Source organism: Cibotium barometz, chromosome 44 (assembly GCF_041138505.1).
Source record: "Cibotium barometz isolate CiBa-2024 chromosome 44, ASM4113850v1, whole genome shotgun sequence".
NCBI classification, from domain to species: domain Eukaryota; kingdom Viridiplantae; phylum Streptophyta; class Polypodiopsida; order Cyatheales; family Cibotiaceae; genus Cibotium; species Cibotium barometz.
In genome coordinates, this window is record NC_141089.1 from 6717131 (window position 1) to 6736325 (window position 19195).

General features: G+C 38.7%; 1 protein-coding gene across 2 annotated transcripts in view; it reads left to right on the forward strand.

The window, feature by feature from the left end:
- The first annotated feature begins 14497 nt into the window (after window positions 1–14497).
- LOC147612903 (uncharacterized) overlaps window positions 14498–19195 on the forward strand; it is a 29359-nt gene continuing 24661 nt past the window's right edge. For both annotated transcript variants that reach the window (XM_086782176.1, XM_086782175.1), the window contains exons 1-2: window positions 14498–17094; window positions 17250–17413. In XM_086782176.1, coding sequence (XP_086638302.1) covers window positions 16217–17094; window positions 17250–17413 — 1042 coding nt within the window. In that variant the 5' untranslated portion in view covers window positions 14498–16216. The remainder of the gene's footprint in view (window positions 17095–17249; window positions 17414–19195) is intronic.

The following is a 19195-nucleotide window of genomic DNA, read 5'->3' on the forward strand; positions in this document are numbered from 1 at the left end:
ATATTGGGCACTTGCATTCTTCTCATTTTATGTCTTTCTCAAGTTTATGTTTGTATCACAAAACTATGGCTCTGTTTTAATAAAAAAAAGAACTGGGGTAGATTGGGGAGTCCTATGCTGCTCTGCAGACTCCCTAGTGTGCCCCAACTTTTTTTTCCCATGCAGTTCTTTCGTTGCTTAGTAGCGAAGAGTAGTGAAATTTTGCCTGCTCTGGTGGATAGTGAAATATTACTGTTTAGTTGCTATTTTCATTGTTGAGCAACGATCCCATTTTGCAACAAAAATAGCAGCTTTTTTAGCAGCAAAATGGGCTCGACATCTCCCTACCCTTCTAATTATAAAAGTACTGCTATTTTTGTTGCTACACCCTCATTTTGTTGCAGTAGTGGAGGCAACAGCTTGTTTGATGAGGTGATGCAACCGTGAATTGTAGAGCACAAAGCGGAGCATTATCTAGAATAGAGATAGCTCATTGATCATGCTGGCAACATTTGCTCATCCATATGTTGCTCTTTATCCTTGGTTCTAGCAGGAGAGGTTAGAGGATACCTCTTGTTGGCCAACCATGCTTTGGAGAATGCCGTGTGAATTTCCCACTTTGCATGGTGTCGATTGATGGGACAGGTGCCTACATGCTTGCATGCCTATCTCTTCCACCTAGGTGTTCCATCACTGTCTCACTAGTGTAAGAGGTGAAGTGTCCACTCTGTTGATAACCTATTAATATGGCCACATATAGGGCATTAGGCATGGATGACATCTGTCCAAACATGCAACTTATAGATCAAAACACCATGGTGATAGGTTGCTTACTCTACCACTAGCCGCATTGGCCGCCTAGAGAGACTTGTTGTGTAGATGCCATAGTTGATACTCTCCCTGAGGGATTTGACGAGCCTATCAAGATGGAGTGGAATGACAATAAGTTGGCATGAGTTCTCATCGAGGAGAGTAGGAACATGGTCTATAAGCAGGCTAGAGGTGCTAGGTCCAGTGGTACTGCAGGGCCTAGTTTGGAAGACCAAATGGAGCAGTAGACACATGAGCAAAGTTCGAGGCACAGGTCTTGGAAAACTTTGCTTTGTGGAGGCAGTGCTTTGAGAGGCTAACCACCACCAAGGATGTATAAGGGCTCCCAGGAGAGACTGCACATGTCAGCGGTGCAATAGTTGAGATTTGGTTTGTCCCAAGCTGTAGAGCAGAGGTCCATGCACATGCCACGGCCCAGGCTAGGGCCTGTGCTCATAGCCCTTTTTTTAATGTGGATTTAGATAGTGATAGAGTAAAATTAGAGTACCTAGGTTGCTTTCTATTTTTTGATTTTTGATGTACTTTCATGTTAAACCTAGAGTTATTGAGTTGCCAGAGTAGAAGTTATACTCTAAGTTGTACTCTTTTGACATATATTACATATCAAGATTCTCTATGTTCATCTAATCTTGTTTTAATTTTTTATGTGTGGATAAATCACTGTGATGATATATCAAGATTCTCTGTGCTCATCTAATCTTGTTTTAATTTTTATGTATGTGGATAAATCACTCCATCACAATTAAAGCAATGATGTCAACTTAAACAAAGTTGTTGAATTTTTGAATCCCTGTGATCTAGTTTTTCTTCTCCCTCTTATCTCTAATAATGGATTAGCAAAGCGCTGTTTGCTATCATGCATAGTGGGATAATATGGGGGCTGTATGTCCTATTTTGTTTTCCTCAAGGAATATAAGGATTTGTTCACATGGACCTACCATGATATGAAGAGAATGCATGCTGAGGTTAGGTGCTATTATACAACTCATCGACTCATAACCAGAGATGGTTATATTCCATCTTCAGTGGGGTTGTTGCAAGATCAGGGTGCCCAGTTTTATCCAGTTTATGCTGGATTGGGACAGTGCTTGGAGAGCAAAGTTTGGGGGGCAAGGTACTTAAAATGAGATCAAGCAAATAATAGAAAATACGCTTGCCCTTAAATTAACCCAATATAACTCAAATTAATATAAATTAGTCTAATTAATCAAAATTAATAAAAAATATGATGAAATGATAAACAAATGATCTTTCCATACTTAGAGTGATCCAATTTATTTTTTCATAGACGCACCATTACAAGTACACTAGTCCCTATAGGTTTTAGATGATTCACATCAAAAATGTAATTTTATTAATTAGATTATTAATATTTGCAGGCCTTCTGATAGTCTGGAAGAATTTTGAAAAAGAGATCATTAAAAATCCAACCATTAGATTTGTAATTTTTACTAACCACCACATTCTACTAATGTCTTAGTATCTACCCACTCTTTTGATCTACAAGATTGAGGATTTTAAGTGGTAGCTATTGTGGGTACAAAAAGTGGTGCATATTATAACACTTTAAAGACCTTGAAATATTTAAAGAAAATAGACAAATATCTTAAAATTTTCTTAAAAAATCAAGTTAAGCTCCATATTATGTGAAGATCTAAGGTACAAAGTGGGAATCTCATATGAGTTTATATGTAAAAGATATTAGCATTTTATGGAATCAGTTCAAATTTGGGACAGGGTGTATACATTGACTTTGTACCTAAGAAAATGAGGACTTTTGACTATCTAATGCTTAATCAAATTATGCAACTATATTTCCAACTTTGAATATGATGTTCCAACAAAAGAACTTGAAACGAAATTCCTTCATTTACTAGGAGAGATTAGCCACTAAAGGTAAACAAATGTCTGTTTTTTTATTGTTTACAGGGTGCCTGAGTGGACAAAACTGGGCACCCTGATCTTGCAACCACCCAGTGTCCTTTCCCTACCCCCAAAGGTATCTTTTTATCTATGAAGGCCATGCACCTAGCTCCCACAATCATGTATTAGGGTATTTCTGTCCATCATCATCATAGAGCTATGAAACTAGATTAGTTGATATAGTTGTATTTTTAGAAATCCAAACTGTTTGGATCCCAAACGTAGGAGAATATCCTTGTAAATTACTCTATAGCTAGATAACATTTTTTTAGTTCTCTATAATAAATCTAAGAAATATCTTTTTAAGTGTACTAAACTTTTTCTAAGTAAGACGAATAATAAATTATTTTGGATGAATTTCATAAACCATGAATCGAGTAAGATGTCATTGTAGACCCATTGAGGAACCCCTTGGCAATAATGTCCGGGAGGCTCTTCACAAGGCTCAACCAGGTCCATTCACGGGTGATGAAAAGAACCTAGGTGAACTGATAATAGTATGGATTGAGTCAATGGATGCATATTTTGATGTGGCAGGTTATACTGAGAGCTTATGCATACATAGCATAAGCTATAGTAGCCTGGTTAGGATGGAGAAAGCATTGTGAATCCAATGGAGATGGCCAAAATCAACTAGGATGAGGAGATGTAAATAAATTCCTTTGTCAAAGTTCTATCCCCTTGGATTCCATAAGGATTGAATGAATAAGTTCTTAGAACTGGAACACCAAGGTAGAACCATTGAAAATTACCACCAAACCTTCACTAAGCTTCTTTGCTTTGCCTTGGCTATGGATGAGGAAGCACTTCTTAATAGATTTATTTGAAAGATTGATGAATCCCTAGATCACTTATACCAAAAGTCATAATGTTACTCAAAATCCAAGAGAGTAAACAATCAAGACTAAGAGAGAATTTTACCCTTGTTCCTTGTACCAGTATTAAGACTAAGAGAGAATTTTACCCTTGTTCCTTGTACCAGTATTCTCTCCTCAATCAAGGGGATATTATGACCAAGCTCATCTTGTACCAGTATTCTCTCCTCAATCAAGGGGATATTATGATCAAGCTCATCAAGAAGATAGGTGTTTTTGGTGTCACTAGTTTGGGCACATGGTCGGAGATTATCCAAATACCCCAGGATTCCTGCACCTAACCAAAATACTTAGGGATCATGGTTTCAAAGACCACCGATCTCAGTCTAGAGTAACCAAGGCCCTTTGCCAAGTCATGACAATTCAAGAGGATGGTTTTCTACTCAACTAGAGTCCTCTATAAAGGCTGTCACTATGGCTGACTAAGTAGAAGATGAAAGAGGTCAAATTCATGCAACCATTGAGCATCAAGGGGTAGAATCAACAAATATCAGTTATCCAAACTCCAATTGAATTTCAAGGTAAGCAATTTAAACACTGTTTGCGAGCAAAATAGGTAACTGACGAGGGTTACCTAAAAAGATTCCCTCCCAAAATGTATGAAATCTAAAAAATGGCTTAAAAACATAGTTTTTTGAAAACACATCTAGAATTCCATGTATAAATTTAAAAAATACATGAAATTTACTATTTTTTTTCAAAATTGAAAACACGTGTGACCTTTGTAGATTTATAAACTGATTTTGTTTGTGACATAAAAATAAACTTGACTTACAAAATGACACATGAGTCTACATAACTTAAAGAAATATCAATCTTTTTCAAATAAAAATTTATTTTATAAATTTTATGAATATAAGACACTTTTTTTAATGGATTTTCTTGGGACAAATTCTACCACTATGTATAAATATGCACATTATTTGATAAGCACTCAAAAAGTATTAGAATACATAATAATATAAGCTCCATAATTTATGAAAAAATCTACAAACATCCTTGAGTCTATATCTAGACCCGTATAGTAAAGCCTTTAGTATATACTTACCTTGATAGTTTGCATGACATAATTATTTGCTATATTATTTATAAGCAGATAGTGGGTATGATATATAACCAATGCTAAGAGTTTAAAGAGGTCAACTTATAGGTGTGCAAAGGTAGACTTGTATTCATATATATATATATATGTAGAAGATGGTAACTATGGAGGCTCTGAGTAAGCCTAAACATGTTAAAGAGTATAAAATTAAAATATTTTTTTAGCACGACAATCTTAGAGGCAGACATCATATAGCATATGGATGTAAATTTCGACCCACATAGGCATTTGTTTTCATGAAGGGAATTTTTATTATACAATATGGATAGGGATGGCGGGAAGAGATTATAGCCTATATCATGTACGTATGTGGTGGTGGTAAAAATTCATAGTATGCATATGTTGATGTTTGATCCAGATAGCAATTATCATGAACATAGGTGATGGTATATCTAAGAGTAGTGTAGAAATGAGCTCTAGTTATAATTATTTATAGTACATGTGAATGATGTTGAAAGATGGTATGTCTAAGGGTAGTCTAGAATGAACTCTGGTTATAATTATTTGGAGGACATGCAAAGGATGCTGAGAGATGCAATCTTTGCTCGCGACATTGTCTTTGTGTACAAAGAGAAAAGAGAGGAGCTTAGGGCTTCTGGAATGGTGGTAAAGAAGAGCTTAGAGCTTTCACGATGACGATAGATTCAAGGTCCCCTATGCTGGAGGGCATACTACTACACATAGGCATGGCAGAGTCCAGGCTCACATGCACCCCCCTCCTCAACATAGATGGTCGCACCATGTCTATTTGCTTATAGTTCTTCAGCTTTAAAATTGAATTGTAGAACAAAAATCAAGATTGGCGAATCAATCGACTCGTGGTATTACAATTCAATGGACCCTTGCACATTTGGATTAAAACCAATGGATTAAAGGTCATCATGGATTATCTCATCTAGCTCTTCTATTATCATGAATTTTTGGCATCTACTATGTAGCGATATTATTTATAATACAAAGGTTACATGGTTACATAGACAAGAACTTTTTTTAATGACCTCCTCTCAAATTTGTAGTCAAAGGTTGCAACCATATGTGTTTTTCAGGTCCTTAGCCATAAACCTATGTTCTACCTATATCACCTTATCCTAGGTATATTTTTTCTTTAATTCTATGCAAAACATCAAGTTTTATGATGTTTTGCATAAAATCGATGTAAAACATCAACTTTTTCATAAAACTTGATGTTTCGCATCAACTCGATGCAAAACATCGAGTTGTGTGGAAAAGTTAATGTTTTGCAACTTTTAGGCTAAAAGTTGATGTTTTGCATCGATTTGATGCAAAACATTAACTTTTCCACACAACTCGATGTTTTGCATCAAAGTTGATGCAAAACATCAACTCTACCACAAAACTTGATGTTTTGCATCAAGTTTCAGATGCTCCAGAGAAGAAAGTTAGAGGATCGGAGGTCGATTTTTACAAACGGCCTGTTTTAGCGATTCTATCCACGTTGGCATGCTCAGAAAACCTATTCCACAAATTTTGAGTAGCAGCACGACTATGTTTCGATGCGATGTGCAGACATCATAAAGCATCAGTAGCAAGTCGCTTTGTGACGTCTGCACATAGCATTGAAACATAGTCATGAATGCAGCAAGTCGCTTTGTGACGTCTGCACATCACATCGAAACATAGCCATGTTGGTACTCAAAATTTGTGGAATAGGTCGTCTGAGCATGTCATCGCGGACGGAATCGCTAAAACAGACTGTTTGTAAAAATCGACCTTTGATCCTCCAACTTTCTTCTCTCTCAAGCATGTGAAACTTGATGCAAAACATCAAGTTTTATGGTAAAGTTGATGTTTTGCATCAACTTTGATACAAAACATCGAGTTGTGTGGAAAAGTTGATGTTTTGCATCAACTTGATGCAAAACATCAACTTGTAGTCTAGCAAAACATCAACTTTTCCACACAACTCGATGTTTTGCAATCGAGTTGATGCAAAACATCAAGTTTTATGAAAAAGTTGATGTTTTACATCGATTTTATGCAAAACATCAGTTTTTTCATAAAACTTGATGTTTTGCATCAAAATTAATGTAAAACATCAAGTTTTGTGGGAAGTTGATGTTTTGCATAATGTTGATACAAAACATTAAGTATTGTAAAAAAGTTGATCTTTTGCATAGAGAGTTAATGTTTTGAATATAAAGTTAATGTTTTACATCAACTTGATGCAAAATATCAAATTTTCATAAAAGTTGATGTTTTGTATCAAGTTGATGGAAAACATCAACTCTTAGCTGAGAAGTTCTTACTTAGCATTAAGCTGGCCGCACATGTTGTAGGTAAAACGTCCTTACTATATGTATAGTAACCAGTAGGATTCGAACCTAAGTCCCTGTTTGATATTTTACAAAAAAGTACTTTTGAAAGTATAAACTTTTGTTTCTTAAGAGACCTTTTTCATACTTTTTAAACTCATTTAATAACTAAAATTACCATTTAACCCTTTTTTATCACATCAAGGACACATCTTATTTAAAAATGAGTGTGGAATTATTTTTCAAAATTAGACAACTTTTAAATAGCTTATTTATAATATTTTAAAATTCATATATACGTAACGAACTCTTTTTTAAAAAGTATATATTATCAATTAAGAAATTGTGATACTCAAGAGCTTCAAAATGGATTTTAATACTGCTCATCGTCGTCGAGAGCCAAAATAGGGTTTTATAATTAAGATAATAATTCGTATCAAGATAACGCTTTTGTAATATAATTATATAAATAATTTTTATAGTTGCAATCTGTAGCACATCCTCAATCATGCTAACATGGCATATGACCCAAGGAGTCTAAGCTTCAAGTGTACACATAGAAGAAAAAAATTGTATTTGTGATAGTGAAGAAGAGGATGGCTCATCTACCTTCTCAGGGAAAGGCACATCGACTAGTGATGGTATAGCTGTGATTATGAGGAACCATACATATGCCATAAGCTATATATTTAGAAAATGGCTTCTTTTTATAGTTGTATCATTTTTTTAATGGATTGAAGATGGAAATAATAAACATTGTCTCTATTTTGGCATGTTTTTTAAAAACTTATTGTTAGATTTTTAATTATAATCTCAAAAAGTAAGCAAAATGAAGTCTTTTTTTTTTCATGTCAATTTTTGGAAGAAACGTGTAAAGTGCCTAAAATATTATCGTTTTTTGGCACTGTTGTATGCATGCGTAGACCACTTTTTAAAAAGAAGTAAAAAACTAAACTTTTTTGATGGAATCTTTGAAAGATGTCAAATGTTTCTCGTTTTCAGAAAATATTACCTATTTTGTCCGCAACAGTGTTTTTAAGCTTTTAGTTGATTCTAGCACTCATTATTTTTTGTTATTGCTATACTATTGGGATGTATGCATAAGCTAGTGTAAGTCAAAAGCCTACTAAGCCCATGCAAGTTGAATTGGCTAGTGGAAAGATACTGTTCACCCATCATCATGAAGCAAATTTATTGTAATTTTCCTTGGATGGTAATGCCACAGAGTGCCAGTTCAAATATCTACCTCTAGGAATCTATAATGATATTCTAGATTGTCTCACCAAAAATCAAGCTGATATTCATTAAGGGATAAGGCACCAACCCGCAGAGACCAAGGAATTGGTTAAGAGATCTCTGCCAAGAGTATATAAGGATTTCAAAGAAGCTCCTAATACATCGATGACTTAGCCTCTCTTTTATTAGTTCATTCATGACACAAGATCCTACCACATAAGAAACAAGGCATTAGTCTTAAGGACGTACCATCAAGTGCTAGTAAACAAGAGTCCTACCAAGATCCTATGTGGTGATAGTTATCTTCTTGGTATTTTTATTATTTTTTCTCTTTTTTTTTTCATGAGGTCTTATTCCATTCCTAGTTGCACATGAGAATTTCACTTGGCTATACACACACACACACACACACACACACACACACCCACCCACCCACCCCTGAGTCCAACAAGGGGGTACCACTCTTTCTAAATATTAGCCACTTTAAAGGCAGTGGACAAGCCAGGGGACGAACACCACAAGTTAGTTGCTCGGCCAATTGGAGTGAGCACCCTGCATTGCTTTGGTAGAACTAGGCATCGTAAGTCCTGTCACTCACGATCTTTGATGTCCATGGAAACCATTGTCCTTGATCCAGAGCGTGAACTTGAAGGGAAAGCATTTCACACTGTTATCACTCGCAGGATCACCGAAGAGGAAGGCGGAAGCAATCGCCATGAAGATTGAATGATGACGGCCTAAGGAGTGCGGATGGTTGCTTACGTGCCCACCTGCACGTGAACACACCCTTAGTATAAGATGTCCCCCCAAGAGGATTTGAACCCAAGACCTCCCATAGAAAGTCCAAGGTCTTATCCACTAGGCTACCGCCTTGGGGACTAAATTTGTTTATTTTCTCACCTACAACTGAGCTACATGTCACTAAAAGATGAGTGGGAGTACCTAGCATACTCCATCGGCATATTTTAAGATCAGTCATGGATAGGTAGGGACATTACGCTAAGAAATAATACGTCCATAAAATTCCTCTAAGTGGCAATTAGAAAATTTAACCGAGCCTTAATAAGTGTCTCTTAATGACATGTCGGATACAACACTCTAAACTACACTTTTTGGGATGCACTCGATGTGTCGCTTCTTGAAGTGTCATAATAACCCCCATACCTTGTAGCGTCAAAAGGCCATTGTAGATATCTCTAACATAGAAATTGTTTTGTGTATTTTAAATTTTAAGCTCTTTGATTAAGATTAAAAAGAAAGAGCATTAGAGGTCTAGCTCTTAAACATTACCTTAATATGATAAAATAAAATCATATAAAATAGTAAAAATAATTAAGTTTATAAAAAATATAAAAAAAGTAAAACCATACAAATACAGAGCTTAGTGGGCTTACCTCTTTGGGATTTGAAGAAGAAGAAGTTACAAAATAAAAAAAAAACAAAAAATGTACAATATTGTCAGACTACTAGACAAGGCTATGCTATTGGTATTAAGAATTACTAAGCATAACATTGTTATACTATTGATACAAATTGTTAGACTAATAGATAAGACTATCGATATTAAGAATTACTAAGTTTTATTAGTAGACCTAATATCAGTGATATCCTTAAAAAACCTTCAATACAATAGATTTAGGATAGCATTGAAGGTTGGAAGCAATAATAAATTTAGATTTTACAATAGAGTAAAGTTAAGAAAGAAAAGAATTTGAAATAACAACAAAAAAGGGAGCAATGGTCTCTCACTAGGATGTGCCATGGATGAGAAAGATGGTCTTGGTAAAGCGTAGTAGCATTCATTGGTTGTTAAGATTGTTCTTATCCTCTCCATGGTTGCATGCAAGGGAGGATAGGAATTGAAATATTCAAATGATTTGACATACGGGGATCTTTCTCTATGATATATCTATGTTGCAAGTGTCCCTAGCATCTTCTCTATATGTAATGCTTATTATAGCAATGCTTCTAGGGACATGAAACTTTAACATGCCACTAAAAATGTTGCTAGCTTGGTGTTGCTCACACCCTGATATAAAGTAGTGAAGTGGGCTTACCTCTTTGGGATTTGAAGAAGAAGAAGTTACAAAATAAAATAAAAATAAAAAACGTACAATATTGTTAGACTAGTTGACAAGGCTATGGATATTAAGAATTATTAAGTACAATATTGTTAAGATTGTTGATTCAATATTGTTAGACTACTGGACAAGGCTAATGATATTAAGAATTACTAAGTTTTAGTAGTAGAGCTAATATCATTTCTATCCTTAAAAAACCTTCAATACAATAGATTTAGAACAACTTTAAAAGTTGGGAGCATAAGTAAATTTAGATTTTACAATAGAGTAAAGTTAAGAAAGAAACAAAAATGAAACAACAACAAAAAAAGGAGCAATGATCACTTACTAGGATGTGCCATGGATGATGGGATGGTCTTGGTAAAGCATAGCATTCGTTTTTGTTGAGATTCTTCTTACCCTCTCCATGGTTGCATGCAAACTAGGGATGCAATGTAAGGGAGGATGGGAATTGAAATATTCAAATAATGTGACAAATGAGAATCTTTCTCTATGATGTATCTATGTTGCACGTGTCCCTAGCATCTTCTCTATAATGCAATGCTTCTAGGAACATGAAATTTTAACATGCCGGTAAAAATGTTGCTAGCTTGGTGTTGCTTGTGGATTTTTTTGGACTGCATGTACTTATGAAAAGCTCTTGTGTAAAGTGTAAGCTCCCAAAAGAATGGCTCATAATTTGGGATGTGGCAGTGCAAAACATTTTTTCACTAAATTTGTGAAGTTCTTTGGATGGCAAATTTCAAATAATTCTATGCAGCCCTTTCATTGGGTATCCAATGGCTCCATAGTATCAAGAAATTACATTGGCCTTGCACTTTTTGTTCTCTACCATGCAAATATGATAAGAAATGCAGTGCATAATATCATTACAAGTTCACTGTCATTCTTGGATACTCTCCAATTGTCAATCAATAAGATACACAATGATTGCTTAAAAGTTCAATTCATTGATGATACTGCACAAACACTAGCCCATTTCAAATAGTTTTGTATGAATGATCACTTACACTAAAGAACTCTATGAGCCACATCGTTGTGTGATTTACTCAATGATGGTAGATAGGGGGAAAAAAAATAAAAATTCACCATCATGGCATGGGATTATGGTGATGAAGTATTTTAAGTATTGTGTTGTAGCATTTGTCCATAGGTTTAGGAGATTACCTTTTGATGAGGCACATAATAGAGAGTGCTATATACTAGGGATGAAGATTTTTCCATTTTGGGTTCGAGGATTCATTGGGGCAAGGCACATCGTTGAATACATGGATATAGTTCCAATAACTCTACTTTTTTCTTATAAAAGTTAGTCCATTTGATTCCCTTTAAGAAGCAAGCACAAAAAGAGGGAGACAAAATCAACGTATGGAAGTGACATGATATAGGGAATAGCCAAGGCATCCACGTGCTCTGGCATCATATCAGTCTTAAATTGTTGGTTTGAAATGTATGGATCAGAGGTAGAAATATTGGGTACCCATTGAAGAGAGGTTGGTGACATGATAGATAAATGCAATGAGGAGCACCAATGGAGACGACGACGTGGGGAAAGTTACCCAAGGGAAGGAGGGGAGGGTAAGACTTGGAAGGAGGTTAAAAAGCCTTGGCACATTCTCCAACGCCTGTTTGAAAAATTTAAAACACATGAGAATTTTACAGAGGCACGGTTTTAGGTTTGTGTGACGGAGGGATCAAAAAAATGATGAAGGGCGGGAGAGTCCCCAGATGTGTGTGCAAGCAAGCAAGCTTGAAGGTGACCACTGTTAGAAAAAAATGTTTTTTCTTTCAACCCTTAACATCAAAGGCAATGATTAGGGTTAACCCGGATTTAGACTTGAGAATTACCGGAAATCATAGAAATCATACAAATACCAGGATTTATTACTAAACTTTATACCCTTAAAATTAAAAACAATGCCGAATTGCAACCGCGATTTCTAAATTTCAACGGAATAATTACACTACATAGCTTTGTTTTTTTAAAAAATAAAAGTTATACAAGCTGTAGCGCGCTGTGGAGCCCGTAAATTTAAATATTTATTTTTTTCACAATAGGGGCCATCACCACTCATGGAAAATTCCGAGCATGATTTGCGTAATTTTCCTTATTTTGTGAGTATATATATATATGCACGGCTTCATGCGATAATAATGATAACAGCCAGATAACAATGATCTTCTGCTACGTTAATGAATTAATTATAGCTATTTCGGCTTTGTTTTATGCCCTTTGCAATCCTAACAATCTTGCCACCTTTGCAAAGCACTGCTGTAGCCTCCTGTAGCGCATGAATGATGACGCCATTTTCAAACGAACGGTCATTTGGGAAGGCGTAAAATGTTATCAAAGGTTTTGAATTAGGGTAAATAATTATATAAGGGCAAAAAGTATTATTATTGTGGGTGGTAGTGAGATATAAGCTTTAAGAAAAGTATTACTGTTAGGAGAAAAGAGAGCATGGAAGATGCGTCATGCAAAGAATTTCTCGCAGGGCCATAATCCATTGATTGCGATTAACAAGAAAAGGAGGAGGATGTCATGTTTCTTCCTTTTGGAGCTTGAACGTCGATTAAAGTAAAATGCTTTGGTTAAAGGGAGGGAATTTTGGGGGTGTTAGAATCGATGATGATGGCCATGCTTGAGAACGATTTCCTACCTTAAAAATCCCCCCCCAAAAAAAAACAGGAGAAAAAAATTCTCCTCTTGATTTTTTTTTTGATTTACCTGTAGGCCAGAGCTTTCACAAAGGTAGGAGAGCTTCAAAGATATTGGGGTGGATACGGGCTCAGCAAATAATGCCGCCGTTTGAAAATGTAAAAAAAAGAGCAAAAGATATTATTTGCACAGCATGCCCAAATGATGTTCATGATGAGGAAGGGGAGCCCCAGCACATCGTTTTCAGCGTAATTCACATCACTCTTAGCTCATAACCGCACCTTTTATCCGAATATACCCTTTAAAGTGAGCACTCCAAACTTCAAAGGGGTTTTAAAAATAGGGGAAAAAATAAATAATCAAAACTTCAACCCTCTCCAAGGCAAATAATCTGCTGCGTATATCTAGACTGATTTATTATTCTACAGCCAGCAGTTACGCATTGGGGGAATCAAGGGAAAAAATCCGTTTAATTTTTGTCTAGCAAATAGATAAAATAAATCATCAAAACATGTATATTTTAATGATGTGCTCTTGATTTGTCGGGGGGAAGAGGTCATGGCTCATGAGACCATGACTCATGAGCCGTAAGCTTAAGTACGTTTTAATGAGAAAAATGTCCAAGTACAAACTAAGGGTAGGTCCTCCTTACGGAAGAGCTTGATCCGGTTGCAAAGGGCATAAAAGCAACTGAAAATTCTATTCAAACTCCGCTGTAGCATGTACTAGTAGACTAGTAAGTAGTAACACATGCTGGAGCTGGGCAAATAAAAAATTCATAAAGATGAGAGATCCTTGCGTCCTTGATGCCTCAATTTCAATGGTCAAACATGAAGTCATTCATAATGGGACTGTGTGTATGGTCGGATCATGCATGTGCCCTGCGTCGCCTCTTGTGGAATTTTTTTTTTGCAAAAAAATCTTGTTTTTTGAATTAGTGATGCTCAGAAAAAAATAAAGAAAAAGTACGGGAGCTTGTGTTCAGAGCTTCAACACCAATTCAATCCTTTGAGTCAGCAGAGTTTCTGAATTCTCCATTTTGGCACTGGCAGCCTGTTTGTATGTTGCGGCCATGGCGGCAAGAAGATTGATTAGGGTTAAGCAAAGGTGATGGTGAATTAGGTCCAAGCCCCAGACAAATTATCATTGATCAATTTCACTTTATATTTGTTTATTTCGTCTTAGGGTATGCACAAATCCTAAAAACAATTTATTAAAATACTTTTATATAGAAGGGCCTTGGGTATTGCGGATAGCCTGCAATTATTAAAATGGGTTTGGGACCGAGTCTGCTGCCGAAGATACGAGCATAGATCGATTGATCCTCCGGGGGAAAGGGGACGCAAGCGTTGCGAATCCGAGGCGATTTTTCGCCAAAAAAAAAAAGAAGAAGCAACAGATTCACATATGGCCTGTCGCCAGGCCCCTCCCTGTTAGCCTGTCCATCTGCCATCTGGGCATCAAAAGTCACGGATTGAAGCTCAGCCGGACAGAATGAAGCCAAGCGGGCCGACAGCAAAACAACCACCACCACGAGAGAAGGGGAAGACTCCAGCGGCCAGCCGCAGCGGTAGCGTGGGCTTGCGATCAGAGGCGACCTTTTTGCAGGCTCTCCGTACCCGTATACGACACGACCCTATAATGGCGATGCTAACATGAGCGCACAGCCGTCCAGCCACGTGTCTCTTTACTTGCAGGAGCTTGACGAGACACGTCGGCGTGCGTCTCTCTCAAGGCTCTGGCATTGTACGTGATTGGGCACTGGCGACGACGGCGGAGTTGGTAAAGCTCGCAGCAAATGGGAACATGCAGGAAGTGTGAACGCCTGCGAGAGTAGCAGCGATACAAGAGAGAGAGAGAGAGAGAGGAATCAGGATTAGTATTGAGCACAAGGAGGAGGACGAGGGGGGTGGAATCCCGGTGGATGTTTTCAGGAAAAAAAGTCCAAGCTTCAGAAAGAGGCTTCCCAGCGCACTGAACAGTGGCCAGTGGCCAATGCGGCCATAGTGTGTGCACTGTAGCAATGTACCTTCCTTTCCGTGTCTTCGCTGCCTGTGCGGGGCCCATCATTTCGGGTCCACATCCTTTGCAGGCGTTGCCAACTTCCCCGCCTTATATGCGAGCCAGCTGCTGCTGTGTGTGCCCGCGCGGGACGCGGGCCAATTGGCCCAGAAAGAGAAGAGAGAGACGTCGACGACGACGACAACGCGGCGACGGTCGGCCCGCAGTGAAAAGGAGTCTGTGCTCTAGTAACTAGTTACACCTTACTTAGTGCAACAGCCTCCTACACTAGCTAATTAGTATTTAGGACCACCGGCGCACCGGGGCCGGGCGGGGTGTGGACACTTCGCACGCACAGCGTCCCCAACGTGGGGCTTGCTTTGGAAATTGGAAACAAGGGCGAAAACCAGGCAGAATTGCAAAATTCTTACGCTCATAGCAACGCAACAAAGTAAGCGTGTGGGGCGTGCCCTCGCGGCCTCCTTCCATGCGTTCCCCATTTATCATTGATTGATTGGCTCATCTTACCCCTCTAGTCCCCCTCTCACTTTTCTAGACTTTGAACCGACTACCAGAGAGTGCTGCACTCTGCTGCTTCCCTTTAGTTCTCCCTCTCTGCTGGTACCCCCTCCACTTCGCTCCAGCGTACCAGCTCTTCTTTCCTCTCCTTCCCCGCGCCCCCTCTCGTCCCCTTCTCCTCCAATTTATTCTCTTCATTCATTTATCATCACCATCGATTGCGCCAGCCTCCTAGCTATAGTAGTAGTAGTCGAACCCACATACCATATCGACTGCCCTCAACTCTAACCTTTCACATATCTCTCTCTCTCTCTCTCTCTCTGTCTACTTGATTTCATCTCTCGCCAAACACTCCCATTGAGATTGTACAGTTTTTTGTGCGCAAACTGCACGTCCGAAGCAAACCCTGATGCTGGCCAGCCCTTCCCCAAAAACAAAAGCTTCACCCTAGTCAGCTTGTACCCTGACCCCTTACTTTGAACTTCAGAGGGCCGGATATGCAACGTCTTACCTACAGTTCATATAACCACTGCTACCCTCGGTGCTTCACATCTAATGTCCTCTCTCCAAAGCATTTGTAGGGTTACCAACAAGCAAGGCCAGAGCCCTGGTTCTGCCCATGTCAGCTCGCAGGAGAGCTAAGAGCTTTTCTTCCTTTGAGAGAGGCCGTAGAAGACAGCTCCCAGAAACCCTCTCGAGTTCAAGCGTTTCCTCGCTCTACCGAGCTGGCAGATGGGATGATCCCTTCTGCCAACTCCACGGCTCATCAGACCGGAGACCTCAGCTGGCACTCTGCTGCTGATACATGGCCCGATCAAGCTGCCACTAGTGCTGCTGTGCACTGTTCAGGCTTGGACTCACGATACCTCAATCTCAACAGACAGCAAATACTGGACTGGGAAAACGCTATGCTTCTGGCTCAGCACTCCAATAACAACTGTTCTGTGTATGATCAAGTGCTAGACTACAAACCCACCATCATGCAGGCAGAGGCCATAGGTTCCATTGCCAATTCACGTCAGTACGATGGCCTCCTTTCAGTTAACATGAACTCTTCGGGTTTGCAGGCTCAGAATACATGGGGGCTTTTAAACACGGTAGGTACTCGGAGTTCAGCAGCAGCTGCAGGGCTGCAGCACGAAGGCACTTTAATGCAAGCTTCGTCAGCTCCTTACAATTACGGCAGTCTTGGAGCTTTGGCGATGGGAGGGTACAGTAGCTTGGGAGCAAACGGGACAGCTGGTTTGTATGGGGACCCGTTGGCAGCGAGGTCGAGTGTGCTTGGACTCACAAGCTTCGACCAGAGGAGGTTGGAGGACATCGTGAAGCGGGAGCTCTACACAACGCATGACTTCAACAGCAGGCTAGGGCTGAATTTGGGCGGCCGGACATACTTCTCGGCGGACGACTTCGCTTTCGGGCGGTTCGGGAAGCGGCTGCGGCCCAACTCACCAAGCATGATGCAAGCCCCTCTGTGCCAAGCAGAGGGCTGCAAGGCCGACCTTAGCATGGCCAAGCACTACCATCGCCGCCACAAGGTGTGCGAGTACCACTCCAAGGCCGCCACAGTCAGCATCGGAGACCAGACACAACGCTTCTGCCAACAATGCAGCAGGTAAAGCTCAATTAACGCTACCCATGTACGCTATTTCTCCTCTCCACCATTTTTCCAGCTGCGGTAGCTGCACGCAAAACTGTACCATCGAGACTGCATTCTTCTTTTGCATGATGACTTGGAGACACATCATCTATTGGCTCTTGCGCCTGCAGATTTCACGTGCTCTCCGAGTTCGATGACGGCAAGAGGAGCTGCAGGAAGCGGCTTGCCGATCACAATAGGCGAAGGAGGAAGCCTCAGCCAGTTTCTTCGCTTGCAATTGACACCGAAGTCAAAGAATCGCAGGAGGCCACCGGCAGCGAAAGCCTACAAAATGGCAAGTTTCCCTTCTCCCTTCTGCTAATTGCATTTGCATGCTTGGAGATAAACCTTAATAATCAGCCATAATCGTACTCATTAAACACGACATAAGCGTGGTGTTCCTCAGATTTCTAGGTGGGAGGTGATGAAAAAGACGTGTTAATGTTACATCGTTGCTAATGAAATTCTTCTTCCCTCGCAAAAAGAACAGGACTTTGCGTTGAATTTGCAACCTTGCTTGCTTTGATTGTCTTGTGTTGCTGAATATGACATTGTTAGAAACTTGAACTACGACTTACGCTTTGTAGTGAGTTAAAAAAAATTTAAAACTATCTTAATTTTAACTTTGCAATCATGCACTACGATAGCCACTACCATTGATTGGCATATCCTACTCCGTGTGATATCATTCAAATATTATTTCTTTAACACTCCCACTCTCTCTCTCTTTCTCTTTTATTGCAGTGAGTTAAAAAAAATTTAAAACTATCTTAATTTTAATTTTGGAATTATGCACTACGATAGCCACTACCATTGACATATCCTACTCCGTGTGATATCATTCAAATATTATTTCTTTAACACTCTCACTCTCACTCTCTTCTCTCTCCCTCGTGTTGCATTCTACCGACGTTAATACCTCTCTCTCTCTCTCTCTCTCTCTCTCTCTCTCTCTCTCTTTCATTTTATTGCACTCTTTTTCATTTTCTCTTTCTTTCTTTTTATTGCTCCATATAGCGTTATCTTGCAAAATTAAGACAGTAAGATGGCTTAACTTTTCCTCTTGATCATCCTTCCAAACATTTGCCACTAAAGGTAGTGCACAAATGACCCACTTGACCGGTTGGAATAAACACCTTGCATAGTTGTTAGAAAAACCTACATCAAAAGACAAGCCATGGCCTTTGATGTCCATGGCTACTAACGCCAATACTAAAAGGACCACAAAGCTTGAGGAGTTGCACGATCATCATAGATGAAGTCATTTGCTAAGTGAGTCTCCCATTACATCATGTGGTTGTAGTGGCTCTACCAAACTCACTTTCCTTAGACACATAATACACCGATGTGACCCCTCTCTTACAAGGGTTATCTCAAGAGGAGAGGAGAGGAAAGCCCCTTGTACGATTGGATCCCAAAACCTTTTCACTTCTCTCTCAAGAGGCGAGAAAAGACCCTCAGAGGATTGGTTCCCACAACAGTTTGATTGGGAGGTGTGAGCTCTAATCTATGGGCCCATACATGGAAGGCTCCATGGTAACATTTAGAATTAACATATACAATATGCACCTAGAGGTATAATAGATCGTTTGTTTTGTAGGTTCATCTTACAATGTTTATATCTACAAGAGAGGGAAGGTTTACTTGTCTCTTATTTGTTTGACTTCCAACATGAGTGTGCTAAACATTCATTATGGAAGTATACATACTTGCAAAACATATATAAAAATTTCAAAAACATGCATGTTTTGATGTATAGGTGACATGTTTTTATCCAAAGCAAGTTTTTGAGTTTGAAAGGTACTTAAATTGGTGAATCATAGAGAGTATAAGTCACATTACTTTGTGATTTCATAAGTTATATTCTTTATATAGTGACCAATAGAAAAAAAGAGCTATGGGAGTTCAATTGTTATGTATAATTTAACAGAATAAAAATATGAGTAGATATTGTAAAAATTGCCTAGAAAAATTTCTTTTTCACCTTCAGTCAACTCAAAACATAATTTCACAAACTGTGTTAGCATTTTTTTTCAAACTTCTTGTTTATTTGTGTTTAAAGGTTTAGGTTATCTGG